Source organism: Crinia signifera, chromosome 5, assembly GCF_055691185.1.
Source record: "Crinia signifera chromosome 5, ASM5569118v1, whole genome shotgun sequence".
Taxonomy (NCBI): domain Eukaryota; kingdom Metazoa; phylum Chordata; class Amphibia; order Anura; family Myobatrachidae; genus Crinia; species Crinia signifera.
In genome coordinates this window covers 197886136-197906553 of record NC_139221.1, presented here as the reverse complement: position 1 = coordinate 197906553, position 20418 = coordinate 197886136, and the positions used below count along the sequence as shown (strand labels likewise).

General features: G+C 47.0%; 1 protein-coding gene across 1 annotated transcript in view; it reads right to left on the bottom strand.

Annotated features, from left to right (window-relative positions):
* LOC146080763 (NFX1-type zinc finger-containing protein 1-like) overlaps window positions 1-20418 on the bottom strand; it is a 237094-nt gene that overhangs the window by 21482 nt on the left and 195194 nt on the right. Inside the window, 3 exon segments of the mRNA XM_083188397.1 lie at window positions 13891-14045; window positions 15973-16094; window positions 16873-17105. Of these exon segments, the coding sequence (XP_083044523.1) occupies window positions 13891-14045; window positions 15973-16094; window positions 16873-17105 (510 nt within the window).

Sequence of the window (20418 nt, the reverse complement as noted above, 5' to 3'; positions counted from 1 at the left end):
GGGAAACTGAGCAATATATCTCCCCCATGTGTACAGGGCTTTAAGGTGTACACACGGGGGCGATATTGGCTGAAATTGCTGGGAATATGGTCGCTCAGTCACCATATTGCCAGTGATTTGGAGTGCCAGCTGCGCTCTCCCGTGGGTATTCCCTAATGGTCGCAGGAGCAGGCTCCTGCGACCAGCGGCTTCCTCCAGCGCTGAGCAGGAGGTCAGCACCGGGGAGATCAGCGGCAGAAGGATTCCCTCCTGCTGCTGCTCCCCCCTTCCAGATGCATCTGCTCCCCCCCGCCCCGTGACGCTGCTCCCTCCCTTCTCCCTTCCAAGAGCTGCTGCTCCCCCTGCCCCGTGACGCTGCTCCCTCCCTCCTCCCTCCCAAGTGCTGCTGCTCCCCCGCCCCGTGATGCTGCTCCCTCCCTCCCTCCCAAGTGCTGCTGCTCCCCCCCCTACCCCGTGACGCTGCTCCCTCCCTCCTCCCTTCCAAGTGACAGCAATCATATCTAGAGATGTGCAGACTCGGATTCCAGAGATCCGAGCCCCCACGGATGTCATCAGATTCCCGCCTGACTCGGGTCCGTCCGCGTGGTCAGAACGTCATCTCCCGGCGCCGGATTTCGCGAGGCTTTAAATAGTGGCTGCTGCACCCGCCATCTTCACTCCAGTCTAGTAGTGGGTTGGGAGAGGGTGTGTTGGTGCTGCTGCTGGGGCTTAAACTTGAGCTTGACCTTGAACGCAATATTTTTTATTCGCTGGGGCTGTCTCTCAGTGCTGCTGTGTAGTCTAACTGTGTACTTGTAGTACTACTGTCTCCTCTGTGCGGTCTACTTCTGGTGTGCTGTGCTGTAATTATTTTATTCGCTGGGGCTGTCTCCCTCAGTGCTGCTGTGTACTCTGTTCTCCTCCCTTCTTAGGGTGGGCTCTCCCTAGCAAGGAGGACAGTCTAACTGTGTACCTGTAGTACTACTGTCTCCTCTGTGCTGGGGCCTACCTCTGGTGCTGTGCTGTAATATTATATATTATATGAATAATTAATTAATTCAGTGGCAAACGCAGGATTTTCAGAAGGGGGTTTCCAGAGGGGCGGAGCAAAGCACGGAGATAGACATTTTGGTGACCCAGTATATGCCGGGTCAGTTAAAGTATTATAGATAGACCAAATGTATATAAATAATAATAATAATAATATACATACATACATACATACATGGGTGTCAACAGCAGTGTAGACCCCTGGGCATAGCAATGTATTGGGGCACCTACCGATCCTCCAGCTGTAGGGGTGGGGGAAGCTTTGATGTCCCCCGGGTGGTAGGGGGTAGTGTATCAACCACTCAGCATGTAGGGCCTGGATCAGTAATTTCCACTAATTACCCCTTTACTGCACAGATGGTGGGAGATGGGGTGGGAGAAGGGGGCATTGGGCTGAATGAAGGGGTCCTGATACATAACTTCCAGGGTGGTAGAGGATGTTTAATATGCATAGAAGGGGTGTATAGTGGAGTGGGCTTATTATTCATAATTTTCTGGTGGGAGGACAGCTTGCGTGACTGCAGATATCTCCAGTTCCCAGAAATAGATTTCTTAGATTTTAATGGAATTAAAAACTAGAGAATCCCACCTACCAAATGGTATTGGTATTGGTATGACTAGGGGATCAGAGTTCAGGAGGCAGAGCAATCTGCCAACAAGTATATAAAACTACATACCAGGTGTGTGGAGCTGGAGCAGTAACCACCTGCTGGAAGGCTGATATCTCTGGTTCTGGGAACAGTAGAGACAAGCTACTAGTGTTCTTCAAAGGAGGAGAGTCCCAGCTTTTGGAATATACTCTCAGAAAAACTCTACGTCAGACAGAACCTGAAATATCTGACTGGGAAGAGCAATTAACAGGCTTGGATGGGGACCACTGCTTTGAAGTCCGATATCTTCGGTTCCCTAGGGCCGATTTTTAAAATTCTTGTACCCATGGAAAGAGGGGAGCCTCAGCTTTCAGCTTAGGGTCCTTAGGCTCCTGGGGGGGTTTCTGGGTACTCAGAAACCCCCCCTGCGTGCGCTACTGTAATTATATTATATATATAGTCCACTGGTGCTGCCTGCACTGAATCTGCCAGTATTATTTAGTTACTCAGTCCACTGTTGCCACTGGCAGTGCTACTGCCTACCTAGTGTACCTATCTACAGGGCTGCCAAGAGAAATCCTGGGCCCCGGTACAACAGCGTCACGGGGCCCCCCTGGAGTGGCAAGCGACAGAAAAGAGGTGTGGCCATTTAAGGATATAGGGGTGTGTACCACACCATATACCCTTTATGCAACACAATAGTAGACCCCTTATACTTGCCCCTTGCACATTATTCTACACAGAATGAGCCAAAATTCACATGGAATGTCTTAAAATTCACATTATGCCACATGGAATGACACAAAATTCTAATTATTCCACACAGATTGAGGCAAAATTCAGGGAGAGTGAGAGGAATGGTGGGGATGCAGGGAGAGAGATGGCGGGGACAAAGGTGCATAGAGCGGGATGGCGGGATGCAGGGACAGAGACGGTGGTGACGAAGGACCAGATGGTGGGGACGCAGGGACAGAGACAAAGTAGGTCTAGAAGGTCATTTCTATGTAAGGGATGGCAACAGAAATCTTGGGGCCGGTACACCAATATCACTGGGATTGAAAAATGCTGAAACCCGGTATTCCCGGGATCCAGGGATTGGCATCCCTAAAAGAAAATTGCCCCCTGTGCCCCCACACTGACTTTCTGTGGAGGGGGGCAGGCAGCCGCAGTGCATAGGCAGGCGTCGGGTAGACATGTGCGACGTGGGAGGCCCGGCGGCGAGCAGGTTCCGGTGTCGAGTATGATGTGGGAAGCCCGGCGGCAAACAGGTTTCGGCACTGGTGGTCAGCGCTGCGGCCTGCGCAGCGTGACCTATGACCGAATCACACAGCGCAGGTCGCACGCCAGGTCGGGAACAGCCGGGCAGTGTCTGAGCGAGTGCTCAGACGCTGCCCGGCATTAGACTGCACATGCGAATGCATGAGTTGGTGCATGGACACAGCTAACACCATGCCCGCTCTCCTAGTCCAGTGGTCTCCAACCTTAATTGAGCGAGAGCTACTTGTGACAAAAAAAGACAAAAAAAAGTCCCCGAGAGCTACTAAAATTTGAACAATGCCCCTAATACTATGCTGCACACCGTAATGCCCCAGTGCAATATGCTGCACACTGTAATGCCCGATACATTATGCCACACACCGCCATTTCTCTGAAACATGATGCAGCACACCATTATGCCTGATACTATGCTGCACACTGTAATGCCCCTGACACATTATGCCACACATTGCAATACCCCTCACACCTAATGCATACCTCCCAACTACGGCAGTGGGGAAAGGAATATATGTGCTTGCCGCAACCACACGTCAAAAAATTTTGTGCGCCGTTTTGTCGCTGTGAGGGCATGGCCAGTGTCTAATTCCCACAGGACCGTCCCAAAAAAATGGGATGTCACACAAAAATCGATACACACTGACTATGCCACACCACGTTGCCCCCCACAGTAAGGCTTCTAATACATTATAAATTACCTGCTTGTTGCCAAGGGAGTTAATGTCCGTTGCTAAGGGGTTAATATGCATTGCCAGGGGTTATTGCTTGTTGTCAAGGGGAGTTAATGTCCGTTGCCAGGGGTTCTTGCTCGTTGCCAAGAGGGGGGTTAATGTCCGTTGCCAGGGGTTCTTGCTCGTTGCCAAGGGGTTAATATACATTGCCAGGGATTATTGCTTGTTACCAATGGGTTTATATTTGTTCCCAGGGGTTAATGCTCATTGCCAAGGGGGGTTAATGTACGTTGCCAGGGGTTCTTGCTCATTGCCAAGGGGGGGTTAATGTCCATTTCCAGGGGTTCTTGCTCATTGCCAAGGGGTTTTTAAATGTTGCCAAGGGGTTAATATTTTTTGCCAGGGGTTCTTGCTCGTTGCCAAGGGGGGTTCATTTCCATTGCCAGGGGTTCTAGCTCGTTGCCAAGGGATTAATACGTGCCCGGCCACCCGCCCGTCAGCTGCTGCTGCCCCCTGCTTTACCCTGCCTTCCCCTGCGCACAGAGAGCCAGACGCTAGAAGTCATTTTTTACTTCCAGCATCTCTGACAGGGAGCACAGCTCTGCAGCGTTACCAGGAAGCGCAGAGCTGTGCTACCTATCAGACGCTAGAGGTGAACTATGACTTCTAGCGTCTGTCTCTCCGTGTGCATGGGAAGGACAGACAGGGGAAGCCGCAGCTAATGGGCGGGTGGCCGGACACATGGGCGGGCGGGCGTCCTCCCTAAGCATCCGCAGCCCAAAAAAATATATTTTAAAGTGTGTGTCCGGACCCGGGCCCCCCTGGCAGGCCCGGGCCCAGGTAAAATGTACCCGCCCCCCCTGCCTCTCGGCGGCACTGCCTACCTAGTACATACTAGGCTGCTATATCTAATTTAATTAAAAAATAATACTTGTGCTGTGTGGGACTGTAAAAAATAATTCCATGCTGCTGGTGCACTGACGTGTGCCACTGAGTGCCACTGCCAAGCAGTACCTAATAATAAAATTAATTATTATAAATTCTGCTGGTGCACTGCATAAAGCTACTGGTGGTGTGTAATATAACTACTTTTTGTGGTGACCACTGGCAGTGCTACTGCCTGCCTGCCTGCCTGCCTGCCTGCCTGCCTACCTAGTAGTTTATTTTCTCTACCTACTAGGCTGCTATATTATTAATAATTAATTGAATTATATATAGTCCACTGGTGCTGCCTGCACTGAATACTGTGAATAGAGGTTGCCAGTATTATTTACTCAGTCCACTGTTGCCACTGGAAGTGTTACTGCCTAAGTGTACCTACCTAGTAGTACAACTACATACTAGTCTGCTATTTCTAATTTAATAAAAATAATAATACTTGTGCTGTGTTGGACTGTAAAAAATAATTCCATGCTGCTTGTGCACTGACGTGTGCCACTGAGTGCCACTGCCAAGCAGTACCTAATAATAAAAAGAATTATTATAAATTCTGCTGGTGCACAATACTAGTATTGCTGACGTATCTACCTGTCTTGTGCCTAGTACTGTCTTATCTACCTGTCTGGTACCTAGTACTGCCATATCTACTGTCTAATACTGGTGTATCTACCTGTCTGGTCTGGGGCTCACTGCCTAATACTGCCATATCTACCTGTCTGGTCTGGGGCCCACTGCCTAATACTGCCGTATCTACCTGTCTGGTCTGGGGCTCACTGCCTAATACTGCCGTATCTACCTGTCCACTCTGGTCTGGGTCCCACTGCCTAATACTGCCGAATCTACCATCTGTTTTGGGGCTCACTGCCTAATACTGGCGTATCTACCATCTGGTCTGGGGCTCACTGCCGTATCTACCGTCTGATCTGGGGCTCACTGCCTAATACTGCCGTATCTACCTGTCTGGTCTGGTGCTCACTGCCTAATACTGCCGTATCTACCGTCTGTTTTGGGGCTCACTGCCTAATACTGGCGTATCTACCGTCTGGTCTGGGGCTCACTGCCTAATACTGCCGTATCTACCTGTCTGGTCTGGGGCTCACTGCCTAATACTGCTGTATCTACCGTCTGGTCTGGGGCTCACTGCCTAATACTGCTGTATCTACCGTCTGGTCTGGGGCTCACTGCCTAATACTGCCATATCTACCTGTATGGTCTGGGGCTCACTGCCTAATACTGCCGTATCTACCTGTCTAGTCTGGGGCCCACTGCCTAATACTGCTGTATCTACCTGTCTGGTCTGGGGCTCACTGCCTAATACTGCCGTATCTACCGTCTGTTTTGGGGCTCACTGCCTAATACTGGCGTATCTACCGTCTGGTCTGGGGCTTACTGCCTAATACTGCCGTATCTACCTGTCCACTCTGGTCTGGGGCCCACTGCCTAATACTGCCGTATCTACCTGTCTGGTCTGGTGCTCACTGCCTAATACTGCCGTATCTACCGTCTGTTTTGGGGCTCATTGCCTAATACTGTCGTAACTACCGTCTGGTCTGGGGCTCACTGCCTAATACTGCCGTGTCTACCTGTCTGGTCTGGGGCTCACTGCCTAATACTGCCGTAACTACCATCTGGTCTGGGGCTCACTGCCTAATACTTCCGTGTCTACCTGTCTGGTCTGGGTCCCACTGCCTAATACTGCCGTATCTACCGTCTGGTTTGGGGCTCACTGCCTAATACTGCCATATCTACTGTCTGGTCTGGGGCTCACTGCCTAATACTGTGGTATCTACCGTCTGGTCTGGGGCTCACTGCCTAATACTGCCCTGTCTACCTGTCTGGTCTGGGGCTCACTGCCTAATACTGCCGTATCTACCGTCTGTTTTGGGGCTCACTGCCTAATACTGCCATACCTACCGTCTGGTCTGGGGCTCACTGCCTAATACTGCCGTGTCTACCTGTCTGGTCTGGGACTCACTGCCTAATACTGCCGTATCTACCTGTCTGGTCTGGTGCTCACTGCCTAATACTGCCGTATCTACCGTCTGTTTTGGGGCTCTCTGCCTAATACTGCCATATCTACCGTCTGTTTGGGGGCTCACTGCCTAATACTGCTGTATCTACCGTCTGGTCTGGGGCTCACTGCCTAATACTGCCGTATCTACCATCTGGTCTGGGGCTCACTGCCTAATACTGCCGTATCTACTTGTCTGGTCTGGCGCTCACTGCCTAATACTGCCTTATCTACCTGCCTGGTCTGGGGCTCACTGCCTAATACTGCCGTATCTACCTGTCTGGTCTGGCGCTCACAGCCTAATACTGCCGTATCTACTTGTCTGGTCTGGGGCTCACTGCCTAATACGGCTGTATCTGTAATAATAACTGCTTGCTGGTGCATACTTACTGACATATTAATTGCACTCCAGTGGCGCTGTCCTGTGACATAACTCCACAAAAATAATGGAAATCCAAAATATGGAGGTTAAAAAACAAAGGAAAGAGGAAGATCCACTTCCTCATAGTTCTGAAGCTGCTGCCACTAGTCATGACATAGACGATGAAATGCCAACAACGTTGTCTGCCATGGCCGATGCCCAGTGTGCAGAGACACGGAATGGCTAAAGCCATGGCATAACTTCATGACTACTGGTGCAGCTTCAGATGACGAGGAAAGTCCTCCTCCTCTCCCCCCGCCCAATAGGAAATTAAAGAGAGTTAGGCTGACACCGACTCAAAAAAGTCTGAAAATATTTCAGAAAAAAAAACGAAAAAAATTCGGAAAATAAATCTGAAAAAAAACTCAACCTTCTAAAGACATATCCCAAATCCCCACGGATAGTCCTAGGGTAGCGGTGGTTGTGATGCCGGACCTTACCATCATTGTGCGTGAAGAGGTGGCTCCTTCCACCATTTGCAGTATGCACTCTGCATATGCTGGAAGGATCACCCACAGTCTAGTTCCAGATTTTATTAGTGAAGGTGATGTTGTACACCAGGAGGAGGATATTGATGTAGCTGGCACTGAGGAGGAAGTTGACGAGGAGGATGGAGAGATGGTTTGCTTAAATGACGCACCAGGGGGGAATGATGCACCTGTGGGGGAAAAAGTTGTTGTCCATGGGATGAAAAAGCTCATCGTCATGCCTGGACAAAGGACCAATAAATCCACCTCTGCGGTCTGGAATTTTTTTTATCCGAATCCGGACAACAAAAGTATTGCCATTTGTAGCTTACAACCTCCCTTCAACGTCACCTAAAGAAGCGTCATGGTTCAGTGTTTAGTTCAGGAACTGCAGCTAGCAGTCCAGCGACACCTAAATCACTTGGTCCTCCTTTTGGAGCCAAGATTTCCCTCAGCATTTGAGATTGGGATCTTTTAGCACGGAGACAAACTGCACATCAGGGTCAGGATCAGACAAGGTGTTAAATGGGGTTTCTACCAAGAATCAATCACAGTATTAGGTACTTGTGAGTTATCTGGGCGCCCGATTTTGGGTACTTGCGATTTGCATGCGATATCGCATGCGATATCGCATGCGATTTGCATAAGATTTGCTATTCATTTCATTACCCCACTATCCCCAAAGTGTGTCTATCAACGTGAACCCGAAGCGTGGCGAGCGCAGCGAGCCCGCGAGGGGCGGCGGTACGCGTCCTCCGACCTTTTCATGCCCTACTATCCACTAGGGCGTGGAGTGAGAAAATAATAGTGTGGCGAGCGCAGCGAGCCACCGAGCCCGAAGCGTGGCGAGCGCAGCGAGCCCCGCGAGGGGACGCGGACACCTTCACAGGTATCCGCGTGCCCTTGCGGGCTTCACAGGTGTCCGCGTGCGCTCGCCACGCTTCGGGCTCGGTGGCTCGCTGCGCTCGCCACACTATTCTATTCTCACTCCACGCCCTAGTGGATAGCAGGGCATGAAAAGGTCGGTGGACGCGTACCGCCGCCCCGCGCGGGCTCGCTGCGCTCGCCACGCTTCGGGTTCACGTTGATAGACACACTTTGGGGATAGTGGGGTAATGAAATGAATAGCAAATCTTATGCAAATCGCATGCTAAATCGCATGCAAATCGCAAATCGCATGCGATATCGCATGCGATATCGCATGCGATCTAGTACCAAAATCGGGCGCCCAGATAACTCACAAGTACCCAGTATTAAATTAATTAATAATCAATCAATCAATCATAATCACAATCAAGACAGATAGGGTTCTTGTTAAATATTAAACTGACCAAAACAGATACACACTCGCAGAACAAATCAGTGCGGCACGAATTAATAATCATAAAATGAATCAATCACATCATTAAATTAATTAATAATCAATCAATCACAATCAAGACAGATGGGTGTCTTATTAAATATTAAACTGACCAAAACAGATACACACTCGCAGAACAAATCAGTGCGGCACAAATTAATAATCATAAAATGAATCAATCACATCATTAAATTAATTAATAATCAATCAATCAATCACAATCAAGTCAGATAGGGGTCTTATTAAATATTAAACTGACCAAAACAGATACACACTCTGCACCATCGAGCAGGTGACCGCTGACATGCCAGGTGCAACTGTCTTTAGCACCCTGAATGCCAAGTGTGGGTTTTGGCAGATCCCTCTGGACAGAGCCTCTTCCTTGCTTACTGCCTTCATGATCCCTATTGGGCGCTACGTCTTCCTCCGCATGCCCTATGGCATCACCACGGGCAGCAAAGTTTTCCAGCGCTGCATGGAGCAACTGTACGCTGGCTCTCCCTGTAACATCATTGCTGACAGCATCCTCATCTTGGGCCGCACCAGAGAAGAGCATGATCAACGCCTCCACCAGGTACTCCAACGGGCTCGTGCCCTCAACCTCAACCCTGACAAGTGCAGGTTCAGAGTCACAGAGGTGGCATACGTGGGCCACCTCCTCACCGACAAGGGCATCCTGCCAGACCCCAACAAGGTCTCTGCCGTCCTGCAGATGCCCCTCCCAGCAGACAAATTGGCACTCCAGTGCTTCCTGAGGATGACCAATTACCTAGCCAAGTTTCTCCCACAGTACAGCACTACCACTGCACCCGCACGGTGCTCCCCATGGCAAAACAGCTCCTGTGGCCCAGAGTCGAATCCCAAGTGAGTGATTGCATCAACAGACACAGAGCAGGCTCCAAGGTGTCCTACAACAGATCGGCACATCGCCTGCCACCACTTTCTCCAGGCCAACCTGTTCGCATACAGACTGAGCAAGGCTTTGACAGAACAGCAGTGGTGCAGCGTCCAGCAGAGTGTCCCAATAGTTAAGTGGTGCAAGCTGATGATGCCTTGTATGAGCGCAACCGCCGACACCTGCCGAGTACAGCTGAAGAGGACTCTGCACAGCCGGGTCCATCAGTTACTGCCACTGCTGCAACCAATGCTAGTGATGGTTTACATCATTTGGACGATCCCATCCGAGAGACCTTACCAGTGTCAGAGCCATCACAAACTGTCCAGGACAATCCCATGGGCTCACAGCACACCATCACCAGGTCCGGGTGAGTGTCCAAGCCCAATCCCAAGTTCCAAGACTTTGCTATGTAGTCTTTCTCTTTATCTTCATTGTATTCTAACTGTTCTAACCATGCATGTTGTGTCCTCTCAGTTTAAAAGGGGGGATGTAGATGCATCTTGGTAATTGTAGTACCCTGGTAGTGATGTCCCTTCCGGTCACATGTCTGGCCGGGTAGTCAGAGTTAGCCGGAGCTGGAATAAAGATGCACCTGTTTGAAGCTGCACAGGTGTCCGTGAGTTTCCTTGATACGCACACATCTACATCTTCCATCTACCACCTTAAAATTAATTACCCCCTCCCCTACACCCATTAGGCAATGATTTAAGAGACGACTGGTAATAAATGAATAATAATCACAAAATTAAACAATCAGATTACATGAATTCATTAATCAGAATCACACAATCAAGCCAGATAGGGGTCTTGTTGGATGTTAAAGTGATCAAAACAGTTACACACTTGCATACAAACTCTGTGCTGCACGAACGCCCACCGCTCCTTGGCTGCACATGGTAAACAGTGCACGATCAAGCCAGATAGGGGTCTTTTTTGCCATCCTGTCTGCCGCTGCAGTGCCACTCTTACATGAGCCACGTGTTTGTGCCGCACACTTGTGTGGCTTAGCATAGTTATCCAGCTACCTCGGTGCAACCTTTTGCCCTAAAAACAATATTGTGAGGTGTGCAGAATAGACTGGAAATGAGTGGAAATTAATGTTATTGAGGTTAATATAGCGTAGGAGCCAAAAAAAAAAAACCAAAATTCTGCGATTTTAGCAGTTTTTATGCTTTTTTAACAAAAAAATCAGAACCCAAATCCCAAAAAATCCAAACACAAAACACTTAGGAGGTGTTTTGCCAAAACCCATTAGAACCCAAAACCTAAAGGTAATCAGAACCCAAAACCCAAAACCCGAAAAGTGTCCGGTGCACATCCCTAATCATATCGCCCCGTGTGTACACTCCATTACACTTTTTCCAATCTCTTTCTCCCTCCGAACATTTCCCTCCTATCTCTCTCTCCCTGATACTCCTCTCTCCCCTCTCATTCCTTGTTTTCTTTTTTCCTGACCCCCTTTCTCACTGGCTCGCTCCCCTCCCCTCTCTCTCTCCCTTCCCTGAAACCCCCCCCACCCCCATCTCTCTTCCTTTTTTCTTACTTCACTCTACCCTTTCTTCTGGGTACAGAGAGGCCAGAGGTGATTTCTGGGTAAAGAAAGGGCAGAGGTGACTGCCGGGTGCAAAGAGGGCAGAGGTGACTACGTACATAATACCCCTGTAGAATTACTAGGCACTTACAGGCAGGGGGGAAATCATTTGATGGTGAGTTTGCAATGAGATCTTGATGCATGACCTTGATAGATTTTTTTTATGGGTCCAGGTTACGAGAGAGCCTTGGAAATTCATGGAGACCCAAAGGGTGCCTCGGCTGAAAAAGTTTGGGAACCACTGCACTAGGTGCTTATATTAAACTCTTTGTGCTGGTCTTTGGAGTCTTTCTGGCATACTGCATGCAGCCCCTGACAGAGAGCATTTAACCCCTGGCAGAAAGCATGCAACCCCTGGCAGAGAGCATGAAACATTGAAACCCCTGACAACGAGCATGTAGGTAAGCGGCACATAATATGTAATGATCATTACGGTGTGTGTTATTATTTGTAATGGGCATTACGGTGCGTGGCATACTGTAATGTGTAATGAGCATTATGGCATGGGTAATATGTTTCGGGTGTGTGACGTGTAACAGGCAGTTACACTAGATTTTTGCCGCACGCCTTCAGCGTGCAATATCCCTATTTATGGTTTGTCTGGCTCCTACATTTTGATCCTGGCCCCTACATTTTGTGTGCAGGATTCAATGCACAAGCCCAAACAGAAATACCATTGTGTTCTAAAGTTTTGTCATGTAGCCACTCTCCCTCATGTCATATGACCACGCCCCTGACCACGCCCATTTTTGATGCGCGCCTACGGCAGTACCGCTAAGAGTCTTTTTCTACTTGCACCACTGGGTACGAGCTAATTGGCTGGTTGTTTATCACTCTACACTTCATCACGTTTTAAAGCTTGATACAACTGGCCCTAAATCTCTCTGCACATACAGGTTGAGTATCCGTTATCCAAAATGCTCGGGACCAGAAGAATTTTGTATAACGGTTTTTTCTGTATTTTGGAATAATTTTATATTTAAATGAGCTATCAAACACATGAAATATACACAAATATATTTTATTTGTTCATTAAACAAGGTTTCAAAACATGAAACAAAGTTTGTGTACTATCTCAGGCACTGAAATTTAATGGCAAGCAATCATTTTCTTGCACATATTTAGTGCCAGTCACATATCATTTCCCCAGTAGTGCCAGTTAAAGATGTCACCAGTAGTAACAGTTACGTATCATTTTCCCAGTATTGCCAGTTACAGATGTACCCAATAGGTTTTTAGCAAAAAACAACAAACAAAAAAGTACATTTTGGAGACTATAGTTTTTGGAATAATTTGGATAACGAATATTTGGATAAGGGATACTCAACCTGTATTACATCTGCCCCACCTTCAGTGCAATATGGTTTTGTCCATTTGAGAAAAAAGGTACTTTGCGATCAGTTTTTAATTAGGCCCAATGTGCTCCTCAGAGAAAGCCAGTTACAACTCAATGAGTTGCCCTTTAAGCTGGGTACACAGACAAAAGATTTATCTGTCCAATCTATCTGCTGGGAACAAAAACCAGGTAATGTACTGGAGCAAGTGCTCCATAAATGCTGGAAAATGGATAAAAATGATTGTTAAATCAATTGGCTTAACAAATTTGTCTGAATGACTATTGTCTCTTGTCAAGTGTTTAATTTTCATATGCTTCCATACAGTTCCAGATTTGTGTTCGCACCAGACAGATTGGACAGATAAATCTTTGTGTGTGTACCCATATTAAGTCTCATCATCAAACCATCATGATCACTGGGATGCAAATCTTAGGAGTTCAGTGATCAGTTAGCTGACCCCCCTATCAGAGTGAAATTCTGCCCCTGTACCCGCCTGCGAATGCGACTGTAGCTCTGTCAACAGGGGGAAATCCATTTGAAATCACTCACCATCAAATAGATTCCCCACCTCCGATGTGCAGTGGAATGAGTAGACAGATACTTACTCAGCGCTGTGATCAAGAATGGAGGATCCAGGACTGGAGCTGACATCATCGGTCCTCCCTTCCAATACAGGTATCTGCCTGCATTTTCTCCAACACTCCCTGTAAAAAGCCGGGTACCACCCCCAAACACTGGCCAGCTGTCAATCATCTTGAGTACAGCCAGCGATGAAAAATCATTGCTGACTTTCATCACAGGATGGCCTTGCGCATGCGTACTATGAAGCACGCTCTTGCTTTGATAATTGGTAGGGCTGCAAATTTTCAATCCTGTTAATGGGTCTTAATCAGGCCCAAGGTGTAGATCTGCAAACAGGGAGAGACTAAAGGGGTATATTTACTAAAAAATGTTTTAATCAAATTCAATGAAAATGTATCTTACTTGATGTTGAGTTTCTAGGGCTAAAAGACACATTTACTAATGGGTGATTTTTTAAAATATTAATTTGAAAATGTTAGTAAATATATGGTATGTTTTAGCCCTTCAAACACAACCTTGATTTCCATTTTTTTTAATTTAAAATTGATAGAGTTATTTCTTAAACCAGTATCTCAGTTGATCCTGTTATTACCTTCTGAGGACTTGAATTACGGTTTGTATATTTCATGGTCATATTAAAATTTAAATGTAAACTATTTTATTAAAACATGAATGCATAATTTCAATACAAAAGCTTATGCCCTAAATGTATAGCTTACCAGTAGTAGTCATGCCAATAATATCTGCATTTTGTAATATTAGTAGGTCCTCCTGGTTTCTTACTTCAGTCATTCTGTTTACCATTATCTGGTATAGGTTCTGCAGTTTAAATATCTCTTTGTGGATTTCAGACAGATATTTAGATCTCCAATATCTACAAAACAATGTATGTTCATTACCTGTAGTTCAACACAAGTATATATGATCCTAGTTTATAATAACTGATGCGCAGATCAAATCAAATCAAATTTTATTTGTCACATACAAAATCATACATAGTACAATATATAGTGAAATGCTTATCATACAACTGTCCTACACAGAGGCGGATTGGCCCACCGGGAAACCGGGCCATTTCCCGGTGGGCCGGTCCAGATTCCCCACTGGCAGGGCCGCCGACCGTGCCTCCGGGGCTGGCGTTATCCTAGGTGCAAGCGGCCGCAGCCTGGTCACAAATGGCAGCATTGCCCAAAACAAATATGGGCGCCAAATGTATGCATATATTATATGCACATATGCAGTGGCCATATTTGTTTTGGGCTATGCTGCACCGTTTGATGTGACCAGGCTGCGGCCGCTGATGCGGATGACGTCACCACACCACCGAGCGGTGCGGCGTACGAAGTAAGTAGATTCCCTCCCCCCCGCGCTGTAGCGTCCACCCGCCTCCCCCCCTGGCTTAGCATCAGCACCCCCCCTCCCCAGGCTGCAACGTCGGACCCCTCCGGTCCCGGTGTGGATTCCTCTCCCAATGTGCCCCTGGTCCTACATTACGATAAGTAGATCTGCTGAGGAAGAGTGTAAAGAAAGAAAGAAAGTCCCAGTATTAGGAGGTCTGGTTCAGGGCTCTAATGGCCTGCGGGAAGAAGCTCCTTCTCATTCGCTTTTTATCTGTCAGATGCCATGACAAGGGTTGCCCATTGTACTTGGAGAGATTGCAGCTTGCTATAACACAAATTTTATGCAATATAGACCATATGATAAAAATAATTTGAGTTCAGCACAATATGGGACATTGGATATTGTGAAGAAAAATCTTGACAAAGGAAGTGGGTCTGCAAACCACCCTTGACCAATGTCTTTAGTGTACAAATGATATTTTACAAGCAAGAAGACTCATACATTTCATCAGGGGTGTAGGGATTGTGGGGCCAGCGGAGCACGAGTTCCAGGCGCCGAGAGATCAAAGGGCGTCGGAGCCGCGTGCCGCCTGCTCCCCCGCCCAGCTGTGGCGCTTAGTTACAGTGCTAGTAGGAGTGGAGGTGCCGGGATTTAGCTGCCTGTGACTCAGAGGCACCCGGCAGGACAGAGCAGCAGAGACAGTGGCATCATGGGAATTGTAGTTTATATGTTACTGCTCAGACTTTGTGCAGTTATTGATTAAACTACAAATCCCATGAGGCCATGCTTTGCCCTGACAGGAAGTCTCACACAGGTTAACTTGTGAGACAGTGATACGGGAACCGCGCTGGCGGGATGCCTGCATGCAGAGTAAATGCAGTTGAGACGATAAGGCTGTTCTGGAGGGAGACAGCTCTACATTTCTCTCCCTTCCCCTACCTCTCCTGTGTTTGTCTAAGCAGCAGGAGCAGCAGCGTCAGGAAGAGGGACTCCTCCGTGCACATATTGTGCTGCCTTTTACACTGACAGGGCAAAGATCCTTTTTTGATAAGATAATTAAATTGGTAGCTTATTCAGTATTATCTGTTGCTATTTATTTCACCTCCTGAAAACAAATTGGTGTGGGTGTGTGTATATATATATATATATATATATATATATATATATATATATATATATATATATATATGTGTGTATACATGTATAATAGGCATCATGTGTGGCCTTATGTGCAATTGGCATTACGGCATGTGGCTTTATGTGTAATGGGCATTAAGGTGTGTCTTATAATGTTAGGTTGTGCCCCCTTTTTGTCATGCAAGAGCCCCACCTACTACAAATCGGGGTGGGGGGGGGGTGGAGCGAAACATGCCGTTGCTCCGGGCACCGTGGCACCTAGCTACACCACTGCATTTCATATGTAGACATCAAACTTGTATGGAAACATGAAAGTACAGTACCTGTAAACTTCCCAGCGCTTCTGAATAGGAAGCTGCCAAAGATTGGTGATCTTGTTGCATTGCTTTTCTGTCATATCATTGGCCTTCCCCAGTTCAGACTTCATCTTTTTCTTCTGTGCTATCTGTAATAAACCATAGTCCGTTATGTAGAAAGTAATTAATGTACCGATTTCTTTATTAAAATGTCCAAAAGTAAACAACTCTAAACCAGTTACATTTTGCTGTTTTAGGATAAGAATGTATCTTTATATACCACATTTTGCTGGTTATTTTCTGAATTATTTATTTGTACAGAGAGTGCGTCAAAGTAATGACAACATCAATGTTTAGGCATTGTTGTTGTTCAATCATTTTAATTAAATTCATTGTGGTATTATTCAACAAATATCATGTCATCAGCCACATGGACGGCCCACTTGATGTGGAAAGTGGCCAACTTTGGGCAGCATTTAAGAGCTTTAAATACTCCTATGTGCATTCTTGAGAGCAGGGGTGTTTTAAGGTAGAAAGAGGCCTGTGTGCAACCTCCTCCATCCAGGCCCCCTCCTCTCTGCCTGAGCAGTGCTGTATTGGTAGAGTCTGAGCACTAGAGCGCTCAGACCCTATTGCACATGCGCGAATCTCTGGAAAAATGGCACGCATCCATTTTTCCAGAGATTTTTGTATAGCTGTTGCTGCCAGCTGCTGCGCAGCATTATGGAGTCTGAGCACTAGAGTGCTTAGACTCCACTGCACATGCCACCGTGCCATTTTTCCAGCAATTTCGGCAGTGCTTAGTGTAGAGATCACTTGTGCAGACAATAAATGTAGTACATTATAACTGGTTATGACCTTTACAATTAGTTGCAGTAAGCAGTATTGAGCTGTGTTGCATTATATCTATACAGGAGAGCTGCTAACCTGCCATTTATTCTCAGTATACTCTCCTTTATAATTGTCTTCATCTTCGCTGTCATATTCGTCAGGCACTACCATTTTGGCTGCTTGCTGTCGTGACCATCGGATCTGCTGTTTAATGTAGTAATCTTCTTCACTCATACGCTCAGCTTCTGCTAGCTCAGCTTCTTCGCATACTTTTATAAATGGATCATCTCTTTCTTCCTTCCCCCATAGCACGGATCCATGTAAGTCAACTGAGGAAATGTCACATTGCAAATTAACCAATGTTTAAGACTGTATTCTAATAATTTGGTATACAAATAGCACAAACTTACCATCGGCAATCTTTATGCCCCACACTTTAATAAACTTATCTAAACCTTATATAACTTAACACTAAAAATAACGAGACAGACACAAGTGCTGGCGTTTCAATATGAATGTCAAATTTATTGATTGACAACTATATATATTGATCTAAAAAAATGGGTGGCGGCCCTAAAGAACTCTCATAGAGAAAAAGAGGGGTAAGATCACATCACACCATTCACACATCGTTGGTGTTCAACTCTCCCCTCGCAACCCTCCCGTGCAGATGGTGTAGCCCATCCCCTGTCCAAGGGGCATGGGCTAGTGACGTATCAATGTCGGGAGAGCGCACCCCACTATCCTCATACTACTTCCATTTGAACAAGGACTGTTCTTTACCGCCGCCAAGAAGATAGAAAAATAGGGAGGGAGGGTGGGTAAAACCGGACAAGAGAGCAAGATCACCTGACTTCCTGGCTGTTCCTAACTATAGGAACTCCTCCCCTGCTCCCTTATTGGCTAATACTGATCATCATAGCCCCTAGCAAAAACACACAACCTAAAGTGCAGGCAGCTCAGAATCCTTCAGTAGTTTATGTCACCTCAAGCTTAATCAGCCTTCGGTTTTCTTTCTGTACAAATAACATACAGCAGCATTAAAAACAGTCTAGAGATTAAAAGTCCAAACCATAAAAAATAACTATTAAAGTAAGATTTAAGTATTCATTAAACTTCGATGAGCTATGGGCATAGATATTATTTATTTATTACCAGTTTCTTATATAGCGCATACGTATTCCGCAGCGCTTTACAGAGTATATTTGAACATTCACATCAGTCCTTGCCCCAGTGGAGCTTGCAATCTATATTCCCTACCACATGTACACGCATACACAGACATTCTAGGGATAATGTTGTTGGGAGCCAATTAGCCTACCAGTATATTTTTGGATTGTGGGAGGAAACCGGAGTGTGGGAGGAAACCCACGCAAGTACAGGGAGAATATTCAAACTCTGCACAGTTAGGGCCATGGTGGGAATCAAACCCAATACCTCAGTGCTGTGAGACAGTAATGCTAACCATCACACCATCCGTACTGCCCGTACTGCATAGTTATCTATAATACAATAATTATAGTTTCTTATTGATGCATATTGCAATAATAATAAACTAATTATCAAAAAATAAATAAAAGAAACATCAGGTCTGGTAATAAGTAAAGCACTTACTTCCACATTCAGAAGTATGCCCAGTCCCCAAATTGCGCATTTGCAAACTCCATTGAAAGAGATCCTTTGGATCCCTAACCTAAACAGTTGCGCATGTGCAAACTCCGTTTAACGAAAAGAGAACCTTTCGATCCCTAACCTTAACAGTGTGTAGAATTGTAGCTCAAAGAATACATCATCTGAAGATGGCATCAGCTATCAGCCAAACTCTGCAAAAGTAGTTTTTCTGAGCTTCATATGTTTCAAAATTTAGCACATCACTCCTTCATACAATGTGGCAATACTTGTTTTACAGTATGTGTGACTCTTCCACAAATTGTTTTCTGAGGGTTTCCAGCAAATACATGATAATAAATAGGCACTCATGTCATGTAAAGAATGTATACAATACTTGGGCTATAACAGATTATTATGTCTTTAAAACTAAATATTCACATTATACTCTCTTCACTTGAGATCTGTGTGTAATGTCTGTGTGAAATTTACTTAGATTGACGATCACGGCCAATCCCAAGTACGAACGGGTAAGACCAGGTTTGTCCGTGATCAGGCCAAAAATATGGCCTGAGAACTCGGCTAATTTACTAAACTGATTAGTTCTCAGGAGTCATATTTTCTGATGGTGAAGGCATTTGTATTTGATTGCCAAGTTTTGTGGCAGCCAAATATAGCCGACCCTGAAGGAATGCAAGGATCAGTCATAAAAAAATAAAAAAATAAAATGGTATGGGGTCCGCCCCATGAGTATAACCAGCTCCAGCAGCCACTGGAGGGCGGTAGTGAGCCGCAGGAGTAGCAGCAGCAGCAGCAAGAAAGTTCCCGCGGAGGAGAGCAAAAGGAAGAAAGCTGGTCCCTGCCAAGCATTCGGTGACGGTGAGTGCCCCTTGCGCCAGAGCCCGACCTCTCCCCCCGTGCTGGAGCCCAACCTCCCCCCTGCACCAGAGCCAGACCTCCCCCTGTGCTGGAGCCCGCCGATATTAAATTCGCACCCCCATCCCTGACTGGTCATCAGCTTCCAGCAGAGATCTTCGGCAGTGGGCGGCAGCCTCCCCCCCCTCCCTGCCGGTCAGCCGAAATCCGCAAGCCTCCCCACCCCGTGCTGGGCTGTATGTGCACAGTGCCTCTGCCAGGAGGCTCTGTATATGGGAGAGCTGGAGCACACAGCCGATGGCTGTGCCGCTGGCAGGGGACTCTGTGCACGGAGCGCAGTACAGCAGTGCCCGGGAGAGCAAGGGATGTCTGTGCCTCTGCTCTGCCTGCGCACGGGGGGTGCCGTGGGTGCACAGGCACCTCCTAATGACCCCTGCAAGATTGCAGCACCTCCGGTCCACAGCAGCAGCGGTGACAATGTGGCTTGGCCGGGCTGGCTGCTGACCAGTGCTTCGGCCGCGTATTGTAGTCCCCGCTGCAGCCTGCCCGCCCACCCGTGTACAGCAGCCTCCCGGCAGCCTCCTCTCCTTCTCCCGGCAACTTCTAAATATAAAAAAAAAACATATACGCGGTATCCTGTAGGTTTGCCTAGGGCGCCTAGGTGCCTTGCACCGGCCCTGAGCCCCAGGCTGTTTGAGCTGGTGCTGGTTCGAGAAATATAGGACAACAAAAAAAATTGGGTCCTCCTGTATTTTGGGCCAGTCCTGGTTACAAAACTACGGGGGACAAAAAGAAAAGGGTCCCCTGTATTTTTATAACCAGCACCGGGCTCCAACAGCCATTGGTGTCATGCCACCATTCGGGGGAACTTTTTACACAAGGTGAAAGCATGACAACCCTGGTTGGTCAGCTCTGGCCAGGTCCCTGGTGGAGTGGGGACCCACCAAATAGAGGGGTCCCCCCAGGGCACCCCTGGCCCAGGCTAATACCCAGGCTGTGGTTCCGGGCAGATACCAATAAAGTGTAAAATAAAATGTAAAAAAAAGTATTGGGTTTTGTAGTGGAACTTCAATTCCCAGTAAACCTCCCCGCATGCAGGGACTTGAAGAACCACAAGTTTCAGTATGCGTGGCATTATTGGGCCTACTGGGACTTGTA